Source organism: Motacilla alba, chromosome 3 (assembly GCF_015832195.1).
Source record: "Motacilla alba alba isolate MOTALB_02 chromosome 3, Motacilla_alba_V1.0_pri, whole genome shotgun sequence".
Taxonomy (NCBI): domain Eukaryota; kingdom Metazoa; phylum Chordata; class Aves; order Passeriformes; family Motacillidae; genus Motacilla; species Motacilla alba.
Window position 1 is genome coordinate 29,342,914 of NC_052018.1, and position 26,462 is coordinate 29,369,375.

Consider the following 26,462-nt stretch of genomic DNA (forward strand, 5'->3'; position numbering starts at 1 on the left):
AAAACTGGATCTCATTGGACCTGAGCTATGTAGCAATTTGTGGGCTCTGACATGCACTTATAAGCACTTGATCTTTGGTAAAGTTATTATTTTACCATAATTCTGTGATTATTATTTCTCAGTAAAATTATATTAATTAAAAAGTTACATGTATTTGAATAAGGGTAACTTTGAGAATAAAACTATATTGATAGTAATTTATTATTTCCAGAGTTTCTTCCTTTTTACATTGCATATTGCTTGTCTTAATTGTGCTTTCACCTGTGTATACATATGAGAAGAGAGGAGGAGTCTGGGGCTTGTCCAGACTAAATGTAGAAAAAAATTTCATCTGCCCAATTTTCTTCTAAACGCAGGATGTTCTTTGTATATATTTACTATTTTCTGAAATACAATTTGAATTATTCCAGGAAATAGGGCTTGTTCTATTTCCTTTAGAAGACAATTCCTAATAGATCTTAGTGTCAAGAAGATTTCCTGGAGGTTCAACGTTTTCTACTTCATCCTATCACACCTAATAAAATACTCCTCTGTCTACCTTCTATCCATCCAGAGCACAGAGGGCTTATAAACTTCCCGGTGTCCCCAGGTGTAGTCTTTTGTTTCAGTCTTCAATATGCTTTTCTTGAATAAGCACAAGGAAATGAAGAAAGAATCAGCTTTCCTAGGTCTAACATGCTAATTTGAAGCTAGTCATAATTTTTCTAGTATTTTAATGTCTGTAACATAAATTTCAGTGGCAAAACCAGACGGCTCAAGTACTGGGGAAGCTTCCAATTTACTTGAAAAATAGAAGCTATTTTGCATAGATGGAAGACAAAGGTCAATAATTAAAAATACTAAAAAGCTGCAATTAAGATAAACAGTTAGTAACACTGTGTATTAGTAGAGTGCTTCTATTTATGAGCTGTAGGTTCTGCTAGAAATGCTTCAGTCTGAGCAAAAGGTTAGAAGAGTAAATTCCATAAACTGCACATCTTGGTGTAACCGCAGACACTACCCAGTCTTAATGTACTTAGAGTAATGGAAGAATGGGCAATTTGCTTTATAGACTTAGGGTCCTGTTCCCTAGTTTCTTTGGGTGTGAGTGGAGTTTGTGCCACTGTGCTTAAAATTTGTCTCTTACCTGTGCTAACCATCAGTGCAGCTACTTTATTGGGGCAGGGAGAAGAATATTTGAAATCCTTGAAATCCTGTTTCATGCAGGTAAGACTGAGTGCTTTACCAGCTGGATATAAATGTGAACAAAGATTTTTCATACTTGTCTCTTAATGCTATATAGAGAAGTATGCAAGTTTTCTCTTTCTCATCTTATAACAATTTAGTCACCTCTTTGCACTTTCTTTAATTTCTCTCCCTGAAATAAATGCAGGCACATCGGCATCCTCGTAAGCTGAACATTAAAAAGGCTTATCAGGTAATTCTGTGGTACTTGGCTTGATCTGTCCATCTTCTTGTTGTTTAATGCTCTTGCCCTTTGGAACAGGCTTAATCAAAAGTGTCTGTTGGAAATAGTCCCTAGCTTTTGAACTGTGCCTGGGAATTATATGAGGAAATGCTAATTGGACTCATTGAAATGTCTGCAAAAAACCTTTACAGCTGGGGTCTATCAGTTAAATGATATAAATGACCAAGTTCCAGGTCCCAAGATCTATCACTGTTTAATTCACTTACACATGCCCATTTGGTCAGATTAAAGGTTCGTCAGGCTCAGCATCCTGTTCTAATGATAACCTGAAGGGGTGCCCTGGGGACAAGCATAAGGACAAAGTAAGCAAGTATAGTACTCTTCCAGCCTTCAATTATTTGAGACTGCATCTCAGCAGATGTGTTTGCAGCAAATTTAGTAGTTTTCAATGGACTTTTCTCCCACTAAAAAGTACTGTTTTCTCCTGGATTCATGTAAACTTTGAGCATCTGCAATATCCTGTGGTGAGGAATTACACTGTTTATCTTTGTGTTTGAAGAAACACTTCCTTTCGTTTATTTGAAACCTGCTTCCTCTTAATTTTATTTGGTGTCCACTACTTCTTTCAGAAGGTTCCTGTTCTCCTTTTCAGTATCAATTGAGAATCAATAAGCTTCTATTACACATTCCTGAGCTGTCTCTTTCAAATTGAACAATATCAATTAGTGTCTCCCGCTATGAAATATGTTCTGTATTGGATCATCCTTACGAGTTGCTTCTGGATATAACTGAGTTCTGTTCCAGTGTTTAAAGATGGAAAAGACAAGAACTTCAGTCTATGTAATATCACAGTGAAATTCTTTGGTTTATCCTCTGTGCCTTCTTGTCTCCCCACAGGGACTTTTCTGTCCTCTCTTTAGCTTTGAGTGTGGTCTCAAGATCTCATTCTTGATCCTTTTGAACTGGTCACTAACAGTCACTCCATTTAGGAAGCTAGGTTTGTTCACAGGTATTATGGCTACATATAAGGATTTTACAATCTTCATCATTTGATGTATATCTACACTGAACTTCATTTTTCCTTTGGCCAGGTCATCTAATATTATAATGACTGTATTGAGTTTGTCATAGTTCATCCTCATCTGTTTTATCCTTTATAATTTGATATTTTGACTAGATTGTTGTCTACTTCAAAAGGTTTTTCTTTGAGTGTAAACACTCCAAGTCTTGCTGAGAACAAGATTAGCAGAAAACTGATTTTTGTAATACATAAATGCTGGTGTGGACTCTCACCCTCTTTCTGCCTTGGACTAGAAACATCCAAATTTGACAGGTTTGGAGGGCTTTTGGCATTAGAAAGGTACCTTTATCTTAAGCTCTGAAAATGGTAATGTGCACATATTGGGTACAATTGTTCAAAAGCGACTTGAGCCTGACAGAGTTCAGAACTCTGATGATCCCTGTGGTTCCTTTCCAGCTCAGAATATTCTGTTGTTCTGTAATTTACTTTAGTCCACAAAGCTCTCCAAACTCCAATTGCACCCACAATGTAGGAATCTTCTTGCATGGTAGGCCCAGATGTAGATCTCTGGGCAAGAAAGCTCACACAGTGCTCTGCAAAAACAGGCATTCCTGCTCCGATGAGCTATCTGGGGTATCAGAAGCATTGTATCTTAGGGAGCATTCTGTTGAGATATGAGGTTTAACAGTGTAAGCAGAGTGCTGAGTTCTTTGCATTCACTGCTTCCAGTAATGGTGCCTTCTGTGCCAATTTTAGAGATTTCTGTGAAGACATATCCAGAGATGGATGACTGGATGTTATTACAGCTGTATGCCTAGAGAAAGCACTTGCTAATTTGGAAACAAGACTTTAAGCTTTTTGAGTGGTATCTAATAAATGGTAATTAATTTAAAATTAATGTACAAAATTTTACCTGTTACTCATGGTACACATTTAGCAACTGAGTACTCTTTCAGAAGATTATTCTTTGTGAAAAAAAATGTACTGACAGGTATCTAATGAGAAGAAGAAAAATAGGATAATCTAATAAACAGCATTGATGCTGCAATATTTGAAAATAACATTTGGCATAAATTGCATACATGCTTACGAAGCCTTGTAGTTCCTGTAGTTTAGCCTCATACTTTGAGACCTCTTTAAAAATTCTTTTATTTAATATTTATAAAATAAGCATGCATGCAAGGATGTAAATCTGTAGATGAAATCACAGAATCTTGGAACAGTTTGATTTGGAAGGAACCTTAAAGCTCATTTAGTTCCAATCTTCCTGCTATGGGCAAGGACATCTACTGTAGATTGTAGGTTGTTCAAAGCCCCATTCAAACTGGTCTTGGACACTTGTAGGGATTGGGCACCTTCTCTTGGCAATCTGTTCCAGTCCCTCACTACCCTTACAGCAAACAATTTCTTTCTTTTATGTCATCTTAATCTATCCTCTTTTTCTTAAGCAAGTTTAAGTCAATGGGCTCTGTATGTGAGCTTTTGCAACTTTGAGTGAGAGTTGTTTTCAGTGAGGAAAAGGATTAGAACTCATGAACAACATAATGAAAGAAGAAACAACAAAATGGTTACAGACATTGGTCACTGTAGAAGAGATGACAGAACTGTTTTCATTAATATACTAAAAATAGAACTCAGTGTGTGCATATGAGCAGGGGAATCTTTCTACAACCCACAAAGACAGATGTGGATGTTACTACTGAAAAGCCAGCAATATACATCATAAAGTATATTAAAGTTCCAAAGCACTTTTTTCCCCTCCACTTAGCAGTAGTTGATGTTTATTAACATAATACTGTCAGTGATAAAAATGGTCTTCCTCCAAGCTCCTCCTTTCCAGTTGCTTCTTCCTATCCACAGTGTCCCTGTGCACTGCTATTGCAACTGTTTTTTGTGGTTTCTAGTAAAATAAACAATTCAGAGAACTGTTTAGACCAAAAAAGTGCCTCTGTTTACTGGGTCTATATCCCAGCACATTCTGTTTCTCCAGACTGGTATGTGGCTGTTTTTCAGCAACCAATGTAATTCAGAAGAATAGGCATATTTAAGAGACTAAAAGGTGCTGCAGACCTATATGGATGACTTTTGGGGTTGGAGAACAACAGTATAATTCTTTTTGGATGAAGCTACACTGAAAGATGTACTTTGGGAACAAGCCTAAGGTGCTTCAATTTCTCATGGCTCTTGAATTCATGAAACCAGACTAGAGCTACTTCAGTGTAGGTTTGGAATGACTCCAACAAAATACAGTGTTAACATCTAGTACTCTGTGCCATTTCTCTATAAATCATGTCTTTTGTGCCACACTCTATGCTCATCTGGGCATAAATAAAAAATACTTTGAAGAAGGCCTGACATAACATGGCATGGAAGTCAAGGGTATAAAGCTGTTATAAAGGATCTATACAAAACTTCGAGAATGGTAAATTGTAGAGAAGGATGCAATAATGTAGCTAAGCCAGTCAGCAGCTTTATGGTGCTACTTTTTACAGTATGCACATTCCCCATCTTTGTGTATTGTTAAATTTTAGTTTGAGAAGCCGAAGAAGCTGGATTAGAAGAGCAGCTAATTTGCAACACCTGCTGAGAGTTTCTGTTGCAGTAGGTGAAAAGTAGGTGAAGACTGAGTTAGCTTTGATGTCTACAGGGAAGATCATCACTGATCTTCCTGGCTGAGGCCAGTATATATTGTGCACAGACAAAGAAAAAGGCTTTATCCTGGTAGCCTTTTAAGTTTTCCGTACCTATTGAAGGCTAGCAGTAAGTTAAACTCCTGTTGTTGGTAGCTGGCCAGTAGATACAGTTCAGGATGTACTGTACATCATCATTTCCCAGGATGACCTTTCGAAAGATAAATCCTCCCATTCAGCAGCAGAATATTGTCCCACCTATTTATTCTAGACACATTGGTTTTCCACCCTTCAATGCACAACTGTTCAACTAGAAGAGAAATGTAATTGTTCCTATGGATGGTACCCATAGAACCTATATGGGCTGATTATATGGACAGTTTCAGGTCGGTGGGAGCTGTTTATTTCAATCCTCTAAAAAGGGGATAAAACTTCCTGCATTAAATCTCTATTTACTAAGTTTTGTGCAAAAGGCAGAAATTCCTGCTTTTCTAATTACATTTTGAATTGACCTTGGTGAAGTCTGACTGAGTAAGGTGGGTGTGTTTTGAACAGATCAAGCCTCCACCTCAGATAAATACCCATTAGGAGACTGAAGGTACCATGTCTTTAAACTGTAACAGGGTTTGTGAGAGCTTTATTGAAACACCAGTTTCCTGGATACAAAGTATGGATTTTTATGACCTTAATAAACTACTTATTGTAGTCTAAGAAAATAGAGAAAACTTATACTGCTGTCTGTGTAGGCCTGATGAACATGGTTAATACTCACAACTACAGAAAAGGCTATTATTCTGGTTGTCATGTGAAAGAAATAAAGCTAGAGGTGCAGCCTTTGGCAGAAAAGACGTAGCAGTCCATCAGCTTGTGCAAACACTTGATGTGGCTTTAACCATCTGCAGAACATCTTCTAGAGTATAAATAACAATAGCAATAGCCTGCCAAAACCATGAAAGCATGTGTGTCTAAAAAATACTACGTTCTGTGAAAGCAATACTATTTGTCAACTGATGTCAAGAACAGATTGGCTTTTGGTTGCCTTAGGAGACAAGCCCTGAAAAGAAACTAGTTTATTCCTCCTACGGAAAAATCTTCATTCAACACTAACACCAACCCGGTATAAACAGAAACCTCCCCACTAAAAGGCAGATAGAATTTTAAACAATTGTAGCTGCAAGTCAAATCCATTTCTAGTATTTACTTAAGAAATGGAAAAATAATCTGCTCATTATTGAGACTGTTTTTTCTTTTGAGGTTTTAATCTATTGATAGATACACAAGATACTTAGGGTTAAAATTACTGGGAAGATCAGTGAGGGGAAACAGAGCCAAATTCAGCTGTTAGTTTTGTTCTTGAGTGATATAAGAACAAAACTCTGTAATAACTCAGGGATTTGTGCAAGCTGAGACATGTATTGTGATTACCTTGTGTTATGCAATGTACAAAGACAGAGGACCATTTATTTAATCCAAGGGTTATTATAACTGAAGTGCAAGAATTAAGACAGAAGATGGATACCTGCAGAACAACGAGACCTGACTGGCTAATTAAAAAATTGATAATACAAAAAATGATGCTACATCTATTTTGCAGATATTGTGTTCATAACACTAGAGGAAAAGGTGTTGAGGGGAGTGGTTACTGTATGAAAATAAATGCTATGACCTTGTGTAAACCCTGCAATGCCAAACTATGCACTGAGTTTTACGCTTGGATGTCCTGGTATTTAAGTGTGCGTGCATGAGAACCATCAAAGAAGAAGATAAATGATGACCAGAGTTTTAACTATGACAATCCTAATGGGTGGGTAAGACCAAGATGAAGGAGTATTTGTGAAAATAGCCTGGATCAAAATGGAAGCTGTGTAGAGGGATGAAAAACATTTTGCCTCTGGTCTGGATATGCATTGTATTTGAGAGACCCACTTCAAGATAATTCCAGTTCTTGCTGACCAACAGAATCAGTGGTTTTTACAGTGACAAAAAGAGGAATCTTCCTCAAGTAAAAAATGTTGAAAGAAATATTTAAACCAATTCAAACATAGATTAGATATGAGGTACTGGAAAGTTAAGACATGCTCTTGGCGAGTAGTCAAGTCTGGATGTAACTGGTGACTCACAGAAATGATTGTTGATTTTATATCTGCAGATGAGATTAGCCAGAGACAGTGTAGAAGGAGAGGAAGACTGGACCATACGTGTTCCCTTTATGGCCTCTGCATGGAAAGATCCATGTATGAGTTGTCTGACTGAATTCAGGAGTCTTTATAGTTTGGAAAGGCTTTTGCTTTTGGATTATGAGGAAAGGTATAGTACAATAAATTATATGCAGTACTCCAATTTTTAAACCGGAATGGTATTCTGTGTGTAGGATTTATTGCAGAACTCAGCCAGATGGAGTTAGTAAAGAATAGAATATCCATTAATATTCAGAATGAATTTTTTAGTTTTTAAAATATATTGTGGGTTTTTCTGGGGAGTCAGACTGCTGTTTGCACCCACTAAAGTTTTTGCACAGAAGTACAAAGTAGGATTTGAAAATGATCACCATGAAAAAGCTTTGTGACTCTTCCTCATAAACACATTTTTCTTGACTGATGATACTTTCTAAAGAGAGTATTAATATATTCAAGTGGATGTTAAGAATACATATTATCTAAGAGATTGAAACTCTGCTTTCAGATAGCTCATGCTTTGGGTTGTACTATTTTTCTTATTTCTATGAATAAAGCTTTAATATTGGGTTAAGAATTTTTCTATCAAGTTAGAAGGTCTGGGAATAGATGATCAGATCAAATAATTACCATAATGACTGAAGTTTTGATTGTTGATTTTGTTAGTATTTTTCTCCTTGACATTGAAAGGTTTAAAGGAAAAGAAAAAAGAAATTGAAATGGTCATGACAGCATGAGCCATGGCAGGATACCATACAAAGCACAGTTTGCAAAATACAAAGCCTAAATTTCACGTGGCAGAATGAAAAGCCAGTGTGAGCATCTTAAACATGATTAGGTCATTAATTATTTATGTTGGGACGTTTATTATTGAAAAACAAACTAAATGTGAGAATGTGATTTGATTTGCATACATTGTAGCAAGCAAGAGTTAGCCAAAATCTCTGTATTTTTTCTTCTTATACTGGCTAATATCTATTACCCAGAAGGATGAAGTTGTGTCTTTATGTTTCTTTTACCTTCACAAATTCCTTAGGTGAAAAGGTGTTCTGTGTATCTTATCTTTTCCACTTACCACAGTACATCTGAATCCCTTTTAGTATTCATTTCATTGATGATCTTTAATGGCTCTGGTCAGCACTAGGGAATGTTAGGCAATCTCTTAGATTTCCATAGGATAGGGTTTTACTGAAGATAATAACCAAGATGAGATTTAGTAAGGAACACATTAAGAGATCATAGGAATCTTCATCTGTGTTTTCAATAAGGCATTGCTGGTAGCCTTGCTGTAATGCCGCTGGCTGGGCTACGGGGTGTACCCAGGAGCTGCATCAAAGCCGGATAGCATAGCTCTGAGGGGGGCTAATCAGCCCAAGCTCTGGCAGTGCCATCAGCCTACGCCTTAGCAAGCCTTTAGTGATATACAGCTCAGTGATTGTCAGCTCATGAGTGATTTCAGCTCTTGAGGCTTGCTAGACTCGGCTGGGGCCTGCAGCAGGCATTCGGAAGACCAGGAAAGAGAGGAGAGCGCTGTATGAGGTTCCAAGACGGTGCCTCTATTGGTCTTCTTTGTAGCTCTTCCACGGAGTGTCTCGAAGGGTCTCAGGAACAGCGGCTCCAACGAGCTGGGCAGAAACAGGGGTTTATATAGGGTTAGGGAGGATTGAGAATTGTCCAATGGTAAGGGTTAAAGGAAAGTGACCTATAGCTTTACAGAGAGATAAGCCAGGGTCCGAGAGCGGGAGAGAGGGGCTCCTTTTGTCCAGTCATCCTGACTCAGCATTCTACCTCTGAACGCCAAGGCAGGTTCGCAGGGCCTGTGCCTGCTACATTGCTGTGACATATTCTAGATGTAAAATAATAGAATTGGACATTATTTGAGGCTTGGTTCTCAATCATAATTCTGTAGCCTATATTATAAGAGTTTTCAATAAGACTCTGACTGAGGACACTTTAGTGTTTGTCAGGGTGCCATGGAATTAAGATACTGTTTTAGAAATCAGTGTTTGTGGATGCTGCGATGGGAGAGTTGAACTTTCATAAGGAATGTATGCCTAAGCCACTTGAATGAATGTGCATACAGTCCTTCCATCCAAAGAGATTGCTAGCTGTTCAGAATATGTTCATCAGTGTAATGCTGCTTTGCCTGTGTTATTTGGTTTAATTTTTATTTTGCTATTCTGTGTCTCGGAACTCATTCAATCATTGTGCTTGGCAATAATGGCACATGGACAGAGCAAACATCTCAGTCATATTGTTATTCTGTATATTGTTGGCATTTCTATTAATGTTTGTCTGTCTTTCAACACCTTCATGATAGAAGGAGACATTGTTCAATGAGAGAGCTTTGACTCCTTAAGACCGGTACCTGCAAACACTGTAATCTTTACTCAGCAAAGACATCATCCTAAGAAAAGCTAAAACTATTTCAACATGTGACTTTGACACATTTTTTAAGAGAGAGCAATCATAGCAGAACCCTGAAGCAGTGGGGAGGAAATGTTATCCTGAAATAGTGTTCAGGGTTATATCTGCCTCACCCACAGGAAGACACGCATACAATGGAGTATCGTCAGTGACCATGCTTAGAGCATTCTCAAGCAAAATCTACAGTTAAGGCAAATTCATTCTAATTTTAGATCATTACAGTGCTGCACTACGTTACAGTACTTCTCATTAAACTACTTCTCTTTTTAACACAAATTCCACCCTCCGCACCCCATTTGGCTACAAATGAAATCTATTATTTGTATTATCAGTATGGAAACCTTGATGTCCCACTTCTAACATTTTTTTCCCACATTTGAGATCCATCAGCATGTCCTATGTTCATTCTTACCTCCTAACTATTTTTCACACTTTCTGTCATTCTAGTTTGGAGAAGAGCAGAAAAACATGATGCCCTGAACTAGCTGTGATTTTTTACTTTTCTCATATGTGGCAAGTAATCCAGAATAGCTGGGGTTTCTTCAGCTTGCATTTGACAAATGGAGAATGGAGTTTAGCCTTTTAAAAATGTCTTTGTGTTACAGATTTCTGCGTACTATGCGATCCATGACAATATGCAGATACTTTTCTGCAGTAGTGCTACAGGGTTATTCTTGTTCTTTGTGCATTGGATATCTCCATTTGAGAGTTCTACACTGAAATTTCTATTGGACTTGGGGTTTGAGTTGGGGTTTTTTGGGTTGGTTTCTTCTTTGTGTTCTAATTGATCCAAATAATTTTGCTGTTCTAATTTATCCAAATAATTTTGCATTTTAAGGTTTTTCTACAAAGAATGGATGGCTGCCTTATTCCTGCTGACAGAATGAGGCAGTTCATTGGTGCAGCTTTGGAGCCTTGGGCTGGCCTGGATTCAGATTGTTCTGTGCCTAAGGTCTTGCCTTTAGTTGAGGCTGTAATTTGCCTTTATATGGCCTCTCTGGTTAGAAGTGCTTAGACCATGCTTAGGAATGTGATGCACGGCACCAAGCAGTAATTAGCCGTTGTGAATATTTTCAGTATTGCTCAATCTATGTAAAAAAGCAGGATGGAAAGATCTTTCTCCTGATATGGTATCCAGTATGTTCAGGCACAACACTTGTTTAAGACTCTTTCACAAGATAGCAAAGGCACAGTTTGGAATCAGCAGATATTTGGTCATTGTTTCTTGATAAGTGTGTCCACTGAGCTGTCTGATCTCTGTAAAGCTTTGGGATCACCTGATTTATTGCTTTGTCTGAGTATCCTAAATATATGGGCTTGGGAAGACACAGGCTTCAAAGTGACATCATTCCTGATCATCTTTTTGATTTTTGTTTTCTCTAGTAGAAGTATATTTCTGCAATGTATTATGCTGTCCCCTTCTGATCCTGCTCAGGAAATACTCTCATGTACTACAGGGTTACAGTCTGTTTGGAAATGAGCTTCATGTATCACTCTTATGTTTCCTTGCATAGTTCTTGCCAGTCTGAACTGAGTCAAAATCATTAGTTTGCCTTGCTTTCCACTTCTTCTAAATGGTACAGTCTCTCAGCAGTCCTGAGGTGCTTCACCCTGTGTATTGCCACTTTCCTAAAGCATACCATCCCATATTCTGTGGAAGATTTACAGGTCTGGCAGTAAGAATATTATTGGGGTGGAGCTCTTCACAACCCCAGCTCTTCAGACATCTATCAGAAAATCAGAAAGAAACAAAGGTTGTTTTTGTTTTTTTTAACTGAAGATGTAGATTTTTTTTTCATTCATAACTTACCCAAGAAAAATCAATAAGCAATATTATGAGCTGAGATCAGTTTAAAAGAAGCTATGGAGAAGTGCCCACAAGAAAATAAAATTCATGTAGAATGTTCTGCTGAGAAAAAGCTGTAACATAATAGGAAAAAAAGTATTAAAAATAACAAGTCATAACTCTTAAAGATATGTAGATAAAATAATGGAGTTTCAGAGTCTAAAAATTATAAGGTATCCACCCTGACTTAATGGCATTATATAGCTTATGTACTTTGGAAAGTAATTCAGCAAGTGTTTATTAACAATGGCACTTTAAAATTCTTTGAAAAACTGGTACCAGGAATTCCTTATTTATATCATTAACAGGGCAGTGTTGCAGAAAACTCTTTATCTTTTTAGTTCAATTTTTAGGTCTTAATATATTGTATTTCCAAATATATTACTTTGCCAGTCTAACGTGGGGGAAATAGTGTGCAAGGAAAATGAGGCAATCTTAAAGTAGACAAGTGAGTAGGAGGCTGGTACTCTTATTTTGCAGAGGCTGTGGATGTACCCCTGGCCCTAATTAAAGAATGCTATCACTGAATTCAGTGCATCCACTATTACACACAGCAGATTGAATCCCTCCCAGCAGTTGTTCTGGAGCAACCCCATTAGCTTTTGTTCCACTGGGTAGTGGAATGCAGAATTCATCCGAAGAAATACAAATAATTCAGTGTTACATCAGGTTAGTTTTAGTTAACTAACAAAAAAGGTTTGATGCTTTCAGAGTTTTGTCATCCTGTTTTTGCAATAAATAGTCTTTAGTTGTCTCATCTGAGTGTAGTATAAACAGGCAGGAGCACTTCATATAAAGTGACATTAACACATTTTTCTCTCTTTTTGTTAATCTGTAAGGTACTTTGCCACAAAGCCACAATGTTGATTATTAACAGCCTCCTCTACACTGCAGAGTAGCTTCAGCATCTCTGCAAATTGGCTAGATTTGAAGCTGTTAATTATGCAGTATAGTGTGCTTTATAAAGACAGAAATTAATAAGACTTGGCTCAGATCTTGTGAGAATAAATTGTAAAAATTGGACCTCTGTTTGGTTTGAATTCTGGCTTCACAGAGAACTTGGACATTCCATACGATAGGCTTGGCAAGTACAAATCGTGTACTCCATTATAAAATCGTATGTTCATGTAAAGTTGCATACCTGGCAGAAAGCCAGGAGCTCTGCGGAGGTCCAAGGCTCATTAACAGGGGGTGCTTTTTATCATTTTGTCAAAGAAACTGAGAAACATCTTAAATCCAAATATTGTGTAAATCACAAGGAATGGGGAGTTTCTTTCTTCTCTGCACTCACCAGCCACACTTGTATGTGTCTAGAGCTGCCTGGCGGCATTTTGAAGTCACCGTCTGCCTGCTGGAGAGGAAAAGGCACGTTCACCAACATGTACTGCTCATCTCACAGCCAGGCAAATGATAAATGTGGTTGAGGGGACAGGCATCTTTTAGCTAGGCTCTCTGTTTAGCTTTTTAGGGCAATGTAGATGTTGCATAAAAAATTATGACAAGATACTTCCACCTTAGGTTTCCACCTATGCATCAAGGCATTTACAGGATTCAACTACTTCTAAAGCAAATCTGTACATATTTGCATAATTTTTCTTAAAGTGTGAAAGCAGATACACAAGCCATAGAATAAAAAGACTGCTCCATAAATTTGTAAATCTTCTAGAAATATATTCGGATAAAGAGATATTATGTGAAATAAATGAGTGTACCTTTTTGACTGTTGCAAGATTGCAGCAGTGTAGCTGATTCTAGTTGAAATACCCTGAAAGCAGTATTAAATGTTCAGTATGTCACAGTGATGAAAAGGAAAATGTCACTTTTGCAGTTCTAAAAGTTTAAGTGAGCTATTTAAAAAGAACAGTACACATGGGATTTCAACTGGGTTGGTTTTTTTTGACTGACAGTGAAACAAAATTACTTTCTCAACCAGTGTCTTAATCCATGGAACAAAGAGGACTCTATCATTTAAACATACTAGAAGAATAAGTGTTAAATTCCTATAACTGTTTGGTGTCATTTGAACTTTGCAGTAAATGCACAGATTTATCTGGTGGAGTTTTTTTTGATCAGTAAGAAAGGGAATACTTGAGGGAAAACCTTAACTGTATGATTCAAGCTAACGTGTAGCATTAAGTTTCTTATCAATGAGATGTATTAAAATGGAAAAAATGAACCAGCAAAGCCATCTTGGGAGTGGCATTATTAAATTCACAGTTTGCTGCTGATAATTTGTTAGTAGGCTTCAGTTGTTCAACAAAGCTCATACACTCATTTTGCAAAACTGATTATTAGAGGAAACGCCCTCTGTCATTGCCATGGGAGAAATAGCTCTGAATCAGAGCTGTGTCACAAATGCAGTTTGCTGAATGATCTCAGCTCAATGCCATTTACCTAACAGAATTATGAAGATGATGCTGATATAATGAATAGGTTCTGCTCAGATAAATGTAGTCCCCTGGAGATAATGGAAATTCAGCGAAGAGCTCTTTGGTTTATTTGAAGAGCTTGGACTCTAATTAAGTCAGTCCTTGCACTTCTATCAGAATTACATTACTTTATGATTACTTATTTTGATTTGACAAACTTCATTTGAGGGACAGAGATTCAATTATAGAGGTCTTCAAGCTTGTTGCTTCTGGAAGGTATTTTCTCTTAAATTATGCTTCTTTAGCAGGTGTATTTTATTTTGCTTTGATAAAATATGTCTTAACTAGAACATCATGGTTATTAGAGTTAATATGGAACTGAATTCTTTCATGTATTCTATGAGGATTATTGTGCTTTGTAGTCAGTGTTTCATGAGCAAACACAGGAACCAGCTATAGTCAATTCTGAAGGAACCTTCCCACCATTTTTTTCTTTTGATTAATAATGTTGTTCATATTCATACTTGTAAGAAAATTTTCAGAACAAAAGTTTTTTCCATTTTTCAAATACAAATAGTGAACCATATACCAGTATAGGTCAAAGACAAATGAGAATACTGAGGACTTTGTAAATAAACACTTACTTCAAGCATCTGATAACAAAACTGAATCTCAGAATGAAAAAAAAATGCAAGATTAAGATTATGATTTTCAAAAACTAAACTGTTCCCTGGTGTAAATTTCTGTTTCACCCCCATATTCTTGAAACACAGCAAGAAACAAGAATGTTCTTCTGTGGTGAGTCTTTATGGATGTTCAGTGACACTATGAAGTACAGAGAACTGTACCAATCAGAGTGCTAGACATTTTTTAGGGACATTTATTTGGAAAGAATTTCTGTTGGAATGTAAGGAATAGTTTTGCTGGTGCATCCAGAAATGTACATGTAGAACAGACCAGAATGGTAAAATATTTTTGCTGTTAAAAGCATTGTGGGTTAGTATTTGCTATAAGTATATTTAATAAAATAAATATTAATTCTTTTAGGGTGAAAAAGGAGATAAAGGAGAACCAGGACCAGAAGGCCTTCCTGGACCAGAGGTAAATGGAACAATAATGAAACAGTCAAGTTACAAACTTCTGGGTGGGTGGTTAAGAAATGCAATTCAAACTTTATGTAAGTAGAGTGACGGATTTAGAAATTGGGTATTTCTGTTGATAAAGTTTGCTTTATACCCTCCTCCTGTCCTTCTCCCTCTTAACCTTGATGGGGGTTACCCTGGCTTTAGGTTTTAATGCTGGATAATCTTGGCTCTCCAGGTGCAAAGCATTGTTGTTGAAGGCAGAGAGCATCTCCCAGATGGGAAATGACTGACATTAGGACTAGAATCCAGACGCAGGACTTGGAAAAATCATTCAGTAATACTTTTTAAAGCACCTTTTCCGGTGCTTTAAAGGGTCAGCATTTAACACAAAAATACTGTGTCAGTCTAGCTGGGGCTACTGAAAATGCAGTAACACGGGCTAAAAAATTATGACACTTTTTACATCACCTGGCTTTCTATGCATACTGTAACCATAAAAATATTTTTCCTGTTTTAGGTAATTATAATTTAATGCTGGGTAAATCAGGCTATTTTTAAGTGGATGTCCTTCATGTGAGAACATGCACTATGTACTAAGCTGAAACTACATTTATGTATTTGTAGAGGTATTCTCTTGTAGCCTGTCTGTCTGTAAAGGTGAACCATATACTTCTCTCATACATACATATATGCTGACAGCATGGAAAATACACATCTGTGTTTCTTTCCATAGCTCTGGTGACATTTCTGTGTTGGTCTTACATGATCTTTACTACATGAGATCTTGTTCCATCAACCTTTTAGGAAGAGTAAGGTATATCAAGTATCTGATTAACTCTAGGGCATATTTAACATTGTGCCACTATGAAAGTGAAAAATACTGAGCATTTATATTTTTTAATATTTACTGAACCGTTGCACTGTGTCAGTAAATGGTAGATTATTATTATGGGAACTGTCATTAAAACATTAAAACTGAAGTAAAACTGCATATGGCAGTATAACATTGTATTGTTTGAAACCACACATAATTCCCTTTTAGCAACACTTACGTAAGATGCTTTGAACTCAGTTATCACTCTGCATGGAGATATCAGTCCTTAAATTTACAGGACTGTGTATCATTGACTCTTAGTTTCTATCAGTGTCTCTCTAACTTGTTCTGCAGTGCAGAAACGTAACAGTTGATATTTCTGCAATAATCAAGTTAATCTCCTTACATTGGTGTAATCTGCAGTGCTGTATAAAAACAGCCTGAAAACACTTAAAGCTAGTGGCACTGCCTTCTGGCAGGTGTTGTCTCTGCCTGGGGGAGTGAGGGTTTCCATCCTCACAAGAACTTGAAGATGATGACTGAACATTTTTTCTTGAACAAATGGTAGAAACATATTTGAATGTATTTTAATCGAAATCAGAAAAGTAGGTGTCAAGAAAACTTTTGCTTGCTGCTACTAACTTGTGTTTTCTCAGCTGTACAGAAAGTTCTTGCTAGAAAGAAGTAGCATGACAGAGGGGAAGCCAGACCTGGTTTGGAGACTAGGCTGTAGGGATGATATACCTAGAAAGTTTTGATTTCCTCTTCTCTCACTTGTGCTAACTGGCTCAGTTAATCTCATTGAGAACAGGGTTTCGAGGTGGGAGCTGTGAATATATCTAAATGTTCTGCACATCTCCCAGTTTATCTCTCCAGTAATCTGAGCCAAGTTCTACAATGCCGTGTCCCAGCCTGGGACATTATTCAAAATCCATCTGACAACATGAATACTTGCTATAAATACTACTACTGTGGTTGTCATTGTTTTTAGTTTCCTAAGGAGTAGTTATAAATAACTTAATATATTACTAATATAGTCCTCCTGTAGTACATGTCCATGTCTCTAAGCAGGTATTTGTTTTTCTAGGTTGAACAGCCAGTTTGATTGAATAGTATCTCTTTCATCCCTTAAGACTCTTTTAGCCACTTGACATTAAAGTCAGATGACACATTGCTGCAACTAAAATCCTGTAATTTTTTTAAGATGTTGTTTCCATTCAATGTTCTGGTGGATATTTTGTTTTACTGTTGGATGTGTGACCTGTCTGCTTTTGTAACTGAGTCATGGGTTGCCTGGTCTTGTTGACAAGGTGGTTTTCAGTGAAAGGTTGGACTCGATGATCTTGGAAGTCTTTTCCAGCCATAATGATTCTGTGATTCTGTAATAATGCTGTCCACTGTAACAAATGAAGCTTCATAGAGACACTATCTGAAAAAAAAAAAAAACAAAACAGTCATAGCCTGTGTGGAATAAGGACAAATTTGCAATATAAATATCCATGAAACTATCTCTGGAATATGTTCTCTGTTATATCCACATGTCTGCCTGTTGATCTGAAGTGAAAAGAAGATCTTTATCACAGAAACTTTTAGATTCTTTTTGAGTCGTGTTGTTTTCTTGATCACTGGTGCAGGTAGGAATGAATGCCATGGGATATTGCCAATTACTATTTTCTGACATAAATTAAATCCTTCAGCAAAAGTAAGTCAAAACAGCAAGTTTTATCCTATCTGTCAGCATGTGTCATGCATAGCTGGTAGAGAAATAGTGTCTTTCTTGTAAGTGGGGGAAAAAAAGTTAAACAAATCTGAAATTAAAATCTAATATATATATTAAACCAAGTGTTTAACTGGTTATTTTTATTTCTCTTGCTGGGGAGGTAATACCATAAGTGACTTTTTTAAAACTTTCCTACATAAAATTTAATTCTTTACATATCTGATGTCAATGGATGAATCTCTTAAGTTCAGTAAGCAATAAAAGAATCCCAGTTTTTCAATGGAAAGATGGGAAACATAATAGATTTTTATTTTGATGCTTGTGGGAAAATGTAATCAGAAGTATGATCATTTTTAAAGGGATTCTGCATCTTGTTGTAATAGCAATAGTTGTTTACCTTCACACCCTCAGGGCCTGTCTGTCTAATCTTGAGCTCTCTTAGTATTAGCATTGCAAGGAATACCTGAATAGGAAGGGAATAATCCTATTGCTTGAAAAAGTGAAGTTGGTGGTGATTTTTGTTTATATCTAGAGTCTGAGAATTCTATTGGGAACAAAATATTAGGAGATAGTAGATTTAATTTAGGGTCCAGTGAATTCTAGTAATATACCAGTTTGAAATTTTGGAATTCCATTAATGAGAAAAGAGCAGTGTCAGTATTTAAATGTACCTGAGACATAAACTGAAAAAAAGTATATTGTTTGGAGCTATGAAAACACTTTGCTAAATTAGAGGAGTTATCCCAGCATACCCAGGTTGGCATTGTACAGCTGACTTTGAAGCTGTTGTTAACGTAGATTTTAAGGCTGCTCTGTGAAGGAAATGTAGTACTGCTCTTAATGGTTAGAGTATTCCCAAGCTCTGTTAATCAGTAGAGATAACTGATCTGATCTGCAATAATGGGGTTGCACATTGTTGGTTGAATTGTTGGGTTGTGTACTGTATTTCCAGTACATTATATAATATGTATTGTTCTAGGAGATTTCCACCTGATGTGACATTGAACCAGATTACTCTAAGGAAGGCCACGGGATTGCAAATAATAAATTATGTTTTCCCCAAAAGGTATCTTTTAGATTTGAAAACTTTTTCTCCTGAATGTATGATTGCAATCTGACTGCATTTTCCATTGACACATGTGTGCAGCATAGTTTAAGCTGTACAAATAGGTGCAATTCCAGTAGGCAACATTTGGCTCTTGTAAGGAGCTGCTGGAGTCTTCTGGTTGGGGTCCAGCTGATCTTTGCAATTTTTCATTGAGAAGAGTACCTGGTGTCAGCTGGTGCTACATTTTACCCGTTTCATCTGTTTTTCATTCATTCCACCAGAAGAAGTACCATTGTCATCCCCTCCAAACAAAAACACTGTCTGTAATTTAATCTTGCTCTGTCATCAACCCCAATTCACACCCTTACTGACATTTGTGATATACACATTCCAGTAATTTCTCTGTTGGTTGGAAATTGCATTACAGTTATGAGTCTTATTTTATGTATGTATGTAGAACATTTCTCATTTTTGCTATTTCCAGTATTGTTATCTTGTTAGCTTTGAATTGGCCTTGTATATACATAATGCTTACTTTACATTTTGGTTTCCACGGAGGAGCCATAATGTAAATTTATCATGACCTGTAAAAAGACCAAGCTGTAGTCCTTTTGGAGGATAAAATGTTTCAGCTGAAGACTGTTCATGAACTCATAAATGTGTATTATGTTGGTCCCAAAAAGCTAGAATTAGACTGGGATAGAATTCAATACCCAATTAATTTACTCTCTGTTATAAGGAATTTTTATTCTTTTCCTGAATTTCTGGCAAATATGGCAACAGACTCCTTAGATCAATAGAAATTTGTTTGTTTTTAAAGCTGACCTTGTTCTCCTAAAACATTGCAGAAAATGAGCTTTTCTAACTTAAGGCTTGATTTAAAATCATCCAAATTGTATCTGTTTAGATAACCACATTCATTTTACTGAAGCATCCTGTTCTGGTCTCTGCCAGAGACAGGATACCCTACTGTACTCTGCTAAAAGGGGCTACAGATTTGACTTGGCACAGGAATTCCTTCTTCTTATGGCATTTCAGAGCCAGTGAGCCAGTAGCTAAACCTCTCAGCAGCTTCAAAAGGGTGACTGTAGGGAAGAATAGGCATGGTGCATTCCCAGATGTGTTTTTTGTAAGCATTCGCTATGTCTGGAACTTACTACGTCTGTAATATTTTTAAGTGGATATATAATGTGGAGGCAAACCAGAAATACTTTTAATGTGTCTATAGCATTGGGTCCTTTAAAATCTTCCTTCAAACACTGTAAGGTTTCCTGTAAAACATGTAGTTTCCCCTTGTCCTTTTTACTTGAGGTCAATTGCTATGGTCATCATCTCTGCCATAGCTGTCAGACTGCACACCTCACTGAGGTGCTCTTGCAGAAACACTACTAAAAGCTTTTAAACACAGCAATTAGGAAAAAATAAGGTTCATAGTTTGAAAGTGCATGGCTCAGGCTCAGCATCTTTCATCTGCAGTTGCATTTTCTATTCAGTAGAGACACATAGATATATGTCACCATCTGTGAGTTGCAGATTTTTTTCAGCCTTATCTTTTATCTTCTGTAAACATACAGCTTAAGAGCTAATTCCTAAACTCATAACTATTGTTCCATGGCTGATTTACTAGTATTGATTTTGAACCAAATCCATACAGTTTGCATACCTGAAAAATCCCTAAAATGGCTTTAAGAATATGGATTGGTTGTGTTTTATGCATTCTTTCAGAAGGAGGTTGAAAGTAAAATGTAGCAAATGGAGACAATATTAAAGCTATGTCATAAATATGCAGATTGTAAAAAGAAAGCAATTTTTTGGCTTGGTTTTTGAATCCATCTGCCTATTACATTTTTTAAGTTCAAACAGCAAAACTACTTCTGATTTAACTATTACATATTTGGCAAGCTTAATAAAGAACAAATCAAAGCTAAATCAGGGGTATTTACAACAACCACAAATTTAATCCAAAGTGGGTACTTAAATGCTCATATAGTTCTAAATGATGTTCCTTCCAGATGGTGAATTAATGTAATTTTAGCAGGAAGTGAAGTTGCACAAATACGCAGTATTTAGAACACTCATTGCTTTCATGTTTCTGTACCCACCAAGGCACAGATGTTAGTTACCCTTTTCATGCCAGTTGTCTCTATCTTCCTAATAATTGCAAACTGAGGAAGAGAGTTTGCAAGGACAAAAAGGGAGATGGGAAGAACTTTAGTTTGTAAACCCTAATTCAGATGTAAATGAATTTTTTCTACCCTTGACCTATTTAACCTCCAGAATAATAAAGATGTGGTCTACTTTTGGAGCATCTTATTATGATTGGGTCCTGTATTGCCTCCATTGTTGCAGCTTCATTTCTAAGTAAAATCTTTGAACATGTAGAGGTGTCTCTGACTTTCAATATACACAGTCTCTCACACCACTAAAGCAGTGGTCAGGGGGAAGGCATAAGATGACTCTCTTGGCTTAAATAAAATTTAATTCCTGGTAGATTTGTCCAGCATGATAACTAAGTTCATTCATTGCTGTAGAATGGCTTGAATTTGCTGGGCATATTTTGAAAACCCTCATTTTTCCATTTGTTTTGCAGTTAGGAGATAAAAACAAAGATTGTGTGCTGGGTACTAAAGATATTTCTGGGGATTTTTGGGTGCTTCTGGTGAGAACTTCTTAATGGAAGAGTTGTCTAAGAGATATTGTAGAGGGTAGCTTCAGACTAGGTGTAAGTAGGAAACACTTTACAATGAAATGGTGAACACTGGAAAAGGTTTTTCAAAGAGACTGTAGATGTCCCATCCCTGGAAACATTAATGAATGGGTTGGATAGGGCTCTGAGCAACCTGATCCAGTTGGCAATGTCCCTGTTTGCTGCAGGGGAGGTTGAACCAGATGATCTTCAGAAGTCCCTTCCAACCCAAACCACTCTGATCCAGGGGGTTGTGAAATGGCTGTGCATGCAAAGTGCAAGGCTAGGCAGTACTAATTGCTTGTCCTGTTGAAGGCAGAACTAAAGAGGGAGGTATGAAAAAAATCAATTGTTTCTCTACTTGCCTTTGTGAACACTGATGAAAATGAGAATGTTGGAAGATGTGCAGCAGCTCTGAGCTGTACCTTGCTGGAGCTCATCAGTTCAGCACTGCTACTTGAAACATAAAATCTGCAGTTCTCTGTCCACCTCTGCCTCTTTCCCAATTTTAGCAGAGTTCAAGTGAATGTACTAGCGCTGTCTCTGATATTCTATTTTTTTTTTTTTTTGGCCATGCAAGACTGCAAAAGAACTTTGCATTTCTTCTCACTGCTTACCATAATGGGGCACAATAAAGTAGATTGGCTTTGTATGTTTAATTATGTGTTGAAGACACATGTGGTCTTTGATAGATGTGTGTCCATTCACAAAATAATGAAAATAAAGAATTTTGAGATACCACTAATAAGGTGATAGAATTTTAAGGTCTATTTCTTTAGTGTATACTGCTTCGCAGAGCTATAGGATTTTGTCCCATAATTTTTCACAGATAACAACAAATATGCATTTCTCTTTTTGCCCAGGGACTGAAAGGTGACCCTGGTAGTCCTGGTATGGCTGGTCCAAAAGGAGAAAAGGTACCTTTTTAAATCTATTAAGTTGTATGTGCATGTGAGTCTGCATGATATTCTTCAGTTTTGAACACGTTGCCATAACTACGTGTGGCAAACACCCACTGCTGCCATTTGTGCAACTTAAGGGTTAAAGAATATGAATACAGGCTAACTGTCAATGCAAAAGACAAGTACCCTTTATCACAACGAATTTTAAAAGGAGTTCTGAGCAGGAGCCTAAATTTGGTGTTCTGAATTTCTCTCTGGGTGCACTAATTTGCTCCCATGAAGTAAACCTGAAGGTCTCAGATGTGATTTGTACCTCAGTGACCTAATTCTGTGAATATTCACACAGTCAGATTTCTTTACATATGTGAGCTGTCACACTGGCTTCAGCAACCACCTTGTGCATGTAAGCTGCAGCTTGTAACTTGACATATGGAAATGTGTTTTGAAGGATTGCTTTTTTCAAGCTGTGATTCATTTATGCAGAGGCCTGGCGCTTTTTTTTCCCTTTACCCTGTGGTGAACTGTGTATATCTCTGCCATTACTGGAGAAGAATATTGCTTTACTCACATATTTTCATAATCAACATGTTTGATGATTGTACTGAAATCACTTCTGCAGTGCTGCATATTCTCTAAAAGGTCTAGAGATTAAATATGTATAACTAAAGAGACTGTTGATTTACTTCCTCTCCTGTTTTAACTAGGGAGATGCAGGACCTCCAGGACCAGCTGCCTTGACTGTGAGTACATGTAAAGAAAAACAGCCAAAAGAAAATCCCTAAGAAATGCTGCATGTTTTTCACTAATTTGCAATGTAAATATTCCCACTAATAAGTCTAAAAGTCAAGTCCCTTTCTTCATAGTGCCTCTGCATTTTTGTATGATTTGTGTAGGAAATTCTGTAAATATTAAAAAAAAAAGGCAGGTTTAAAATATCTTGTTTCCTCCCAAATGCTAACAAGGATATTATCTTGTTTATTCCATGCATAATTAGTATAGACTTGTTCCAGTGAAAGAAGTCCCTTTTATTTTAAGGAAAAGCATTTTTCAGTAAAAGGTTGCAAAAATGATCAATGCTTTTAGGATATTGGATTCTGGCTAGATACTGCTATATGGATGGTGGAAAATGTTCTTAATTTCCTTGCAATCCAGGCCCCAACCATGTACAAAGCCTGAAGAAAAGTGTCCCCAAAACTCTCCAGGGCATGTCTTGTTTGCTTCATAAAAGTAATAAATCCTGTCTGAATTCTATGAATTCTAGTGGTTTTGCTCATGAGCTGAGTTGAAAAGCCCTTTCATTCAGAACAGTCTATTTGGGCAAAAACAATTCAAAATGGTGTGAAAGAGTGTGGCAAAAATGAAAAAGAAAAAAAAAAAGAAAAGCTTCCAAATTTCCAGACTGTTGTTTCACAATATGAATAGATCTTCTCCCAGACTCAGTGTCATGAGCCACATCTATACGGTTCATATTACCCACGTAATCCTAAATAAACTTCAAAAGAGCTGTCATTCACTGTGTAAATGTTTATACATGGTGTTTTCCCTCCCTTAATTTCCAACACTGTAACAGCAGGAGCTCCATTAGAGCTTACAAACATTGAAGGATATAACAGAGACCCATATGATAAAAATAAATTCTACTCTTTAGGTGTCAAAATCAAGTTCCTGTGTTTTAGACTACTTGTTTTTGGATTATGAATTATAATATCATGTTTCCCCTATTTCCTGGGAAGAAGTTAGTGTTTTGTCCCAAGATCAGTGACTCTTTGCTGCAGTTCATATCTTACTGGAGGTCCATTTATCTTACAGGTCCATTTATGTCCTTTAGTTCTTGAATATACAAGCTGTGTGTTGAAAGAGTTAATATATTATTAAAATATTATTAGTAATCTGCAATTTTACTGTAGTAGATGCATTGGAATATCTCTTGCTTTACATAGATTCTTACAGGCCTTGAAGGGGTTGTAGGAATAGGAATCACCCATGTCTGAAGATAGGACAGGAAAAAAAACTGAGGATATCTATTTTGTGTGTGTTCTAACACCATAGAACAGTGTTTTTGAGATTTTTTATGTAAGTGATTGAAAAATTAGTACATCTGTTCTGATAGAAGTGCCTGGATATGTTAAATCTCCTTTTTTTTAATGTATTCATTATCTTAAGTGGCAGTTATGGTCACTTAGCTTCCCTAAGAATCATACTCCGAGGTCAGTAGTATGATAGCAAGAATCAGAGAATATGCTGAGTTGGAAGGGACCCACAAGTTGGAAGGGATCATCAAGTCCAACTCCCTGCCCTGCACAGGACCATCTCCAAGAGTCATACCACATGCCTGAGAACATTGTCCAAATGCTTCTTGAACTTAATCGGGCTGGTAGCGTCACCACTTCCCTGTGGAGCCTGTTTCAGTGCTCAACCACCCTCTGGGTGAAGAATCTTTTCCTGATACCCAAACTAAACTTCCTCTGACACAGCTTCAGGCCATTCCCTTGGATCCTGTCACTGGTTGCCAGAAAGAAGAGAACAGTGCTTGCCCCTCCTCTTCCCCTCATTAGGAAGTTGTACCTGCAGTGAGGATTCTCCTCAGTCTCCTCCAGGCTGAACAGACCCAATGCCCTCAGCTGCTCTTCCCCACGAGCCTTTCTTTCTCCCTGTGGCCGTCATTTGGACACTCTCTAGGAACTTTGTATCTTTCTTATAATTTGGTGCCCAAAACTGCATTCAAGGTGAGGCTGTCCCAGTTCAGAGCAGAGCAGGACAATCCCTTCCCTTGCCCAGCTGGTTATGCTGTGCCTGATGCCCCCCGAGAACAGTTTTATCCCTCCTGGCTGTCAGAGCACACTGCTTTCAGATTGACTGCACTTACTGCTTCTGTACCTGAAGTGATCCAATTTCATAAAATGGATGTCAAAGAATTTCATTTCTTTGATTACAAAATGCTTTGCAAATGTTTCAGTTCATTGATTCCAGCACAAGGTGTCTTTGTGTTGGTACATTTACTGATGGTCACCTCTACAGTTTTAAAAATAAAATATTTAAATTTTAAAAAAGCAGACACAGTCTTCAGAGGGATATTAGTAACTAATGTAGACAAGAGTGAGTGTGAATGGGTTTAGCAGTTTGAAGACAGATTACAGCAGAGTGGGACTACACGGCCCAGCAGGAAGGCTTTCTCTCTTGGCCACTGTAAATCGTTGTGTGTTTCTCTTGGCAAGAGCTAAAAGAAGATTACATGAGTGATGGTGGCTAAGGGAAAATTCAGTTTTCAGAGTGGTTTTATTTGCGTGACTTCTGTGTGGCTGTGATTCTTACAATATATAATCATGAAAGGAAGATGTCATATCTTGCTGTGAATAAATAGTAGGTCAGATAATATCACAGTTCATATGTCACTTAATGAAAACTTACTATGTCAGAACCATTCATGCTGTTATAGCCAAAATATGATGTAAGTGTTTCAATTATGAGTCTTGTTAAAGTTTTAAAATGTTCCATTAATTTGGGATGAAGGCTTAATGTCATAAATTTATCCTCTGCTTCTGGTAATTTTTTTTCCTAATGTGAAAACTATTTATTTTTATCTAAAAGATAGATGAATTATGCTGGGGGGCAGGGAGGGAAGAGAAGTGAAAATGATGACACGCTGTTAGAACTAAGTCCTCAGTATGACTTTTGGGCAGGGAGGAAGGGAATATTAACAGGGACCAGGTTTTGCTCTTACTAGTCAATTGGGCCTGGGTCACTGACCTTCTGCCCCAGTGCCATTGCATACAGGGACAGGTGGTAAATGATGGCATCATACAGAGCTCTACTGCCCTGTGCAGCTTTTCCATTCCTGTGTATCTCCATAGAAATCATACATCAGTGGAGTAAGCGGAATGAGGTCTATCATATATTCTGATTTCAGTATAAACTAGACCATCACTAGTGTTGTTCGGGGTCAGAATGTTCTCCCCATACACAGACCTGTTCCATCCTTCTATTATTAGCACAGGGAGTGAGAAAGTAACAAAAAACTGAGACTGCTTCACTGCAGCAACTGGTTGGTCCAGGGGGAGTTGCCTGTAGGTAATCTATACAATATGTAAGTGCATGCAGTAAAAATTCTTGGAGGTTTTGGCTTTTTGGGTTTTTTTGTCCGTGCTACTGCCACCTGCAAAAGTCTAAAAGGTGTCAGTGACTCTGTGTCTAAAAGTGTTTGTGCAGCCCTGATGAGTAGGAAATCCCACACGGCTCAGAAGCATGAGCAACAGAATACAGAAGACAATGAAGGGATGGGTACTTGGAGGAAAAAAATATATTTTTAAGTATTCAGCTGACAGATATAGCCAT

At 37.3% G+C, this 26,462-nt stretch overlaps 1 protein-coding gene across 1 annotated transcript in view; it reads left to right on the forward strand.

Moving 5' to 3' along the window:
- Positions 1-26,462, forward strand: part of COL19A1 (collagen type XIX alpha 1 chain) — a 184,881-nt gene that overhangs the window by 71,643 nt on the left and 86,776 nt on the right. Inside the window, exons 12-14 of the mRNA XM_038130911.1 lie at positions 14,923-14,976; positions 22,092-22,145; positions 22,835-22,870. Of these exons, the coding sequence (XP_037986839.1) occupies positions 14,923-14,976; positions 22,092-22,145; positions 22,835-22,870 (144 nt within the window). The remainder of the gene's footprint in view (positions 1-14,922; positions 14,977-22,091; positions 22,146-22,834; positions 22,871-26,462) is intronic.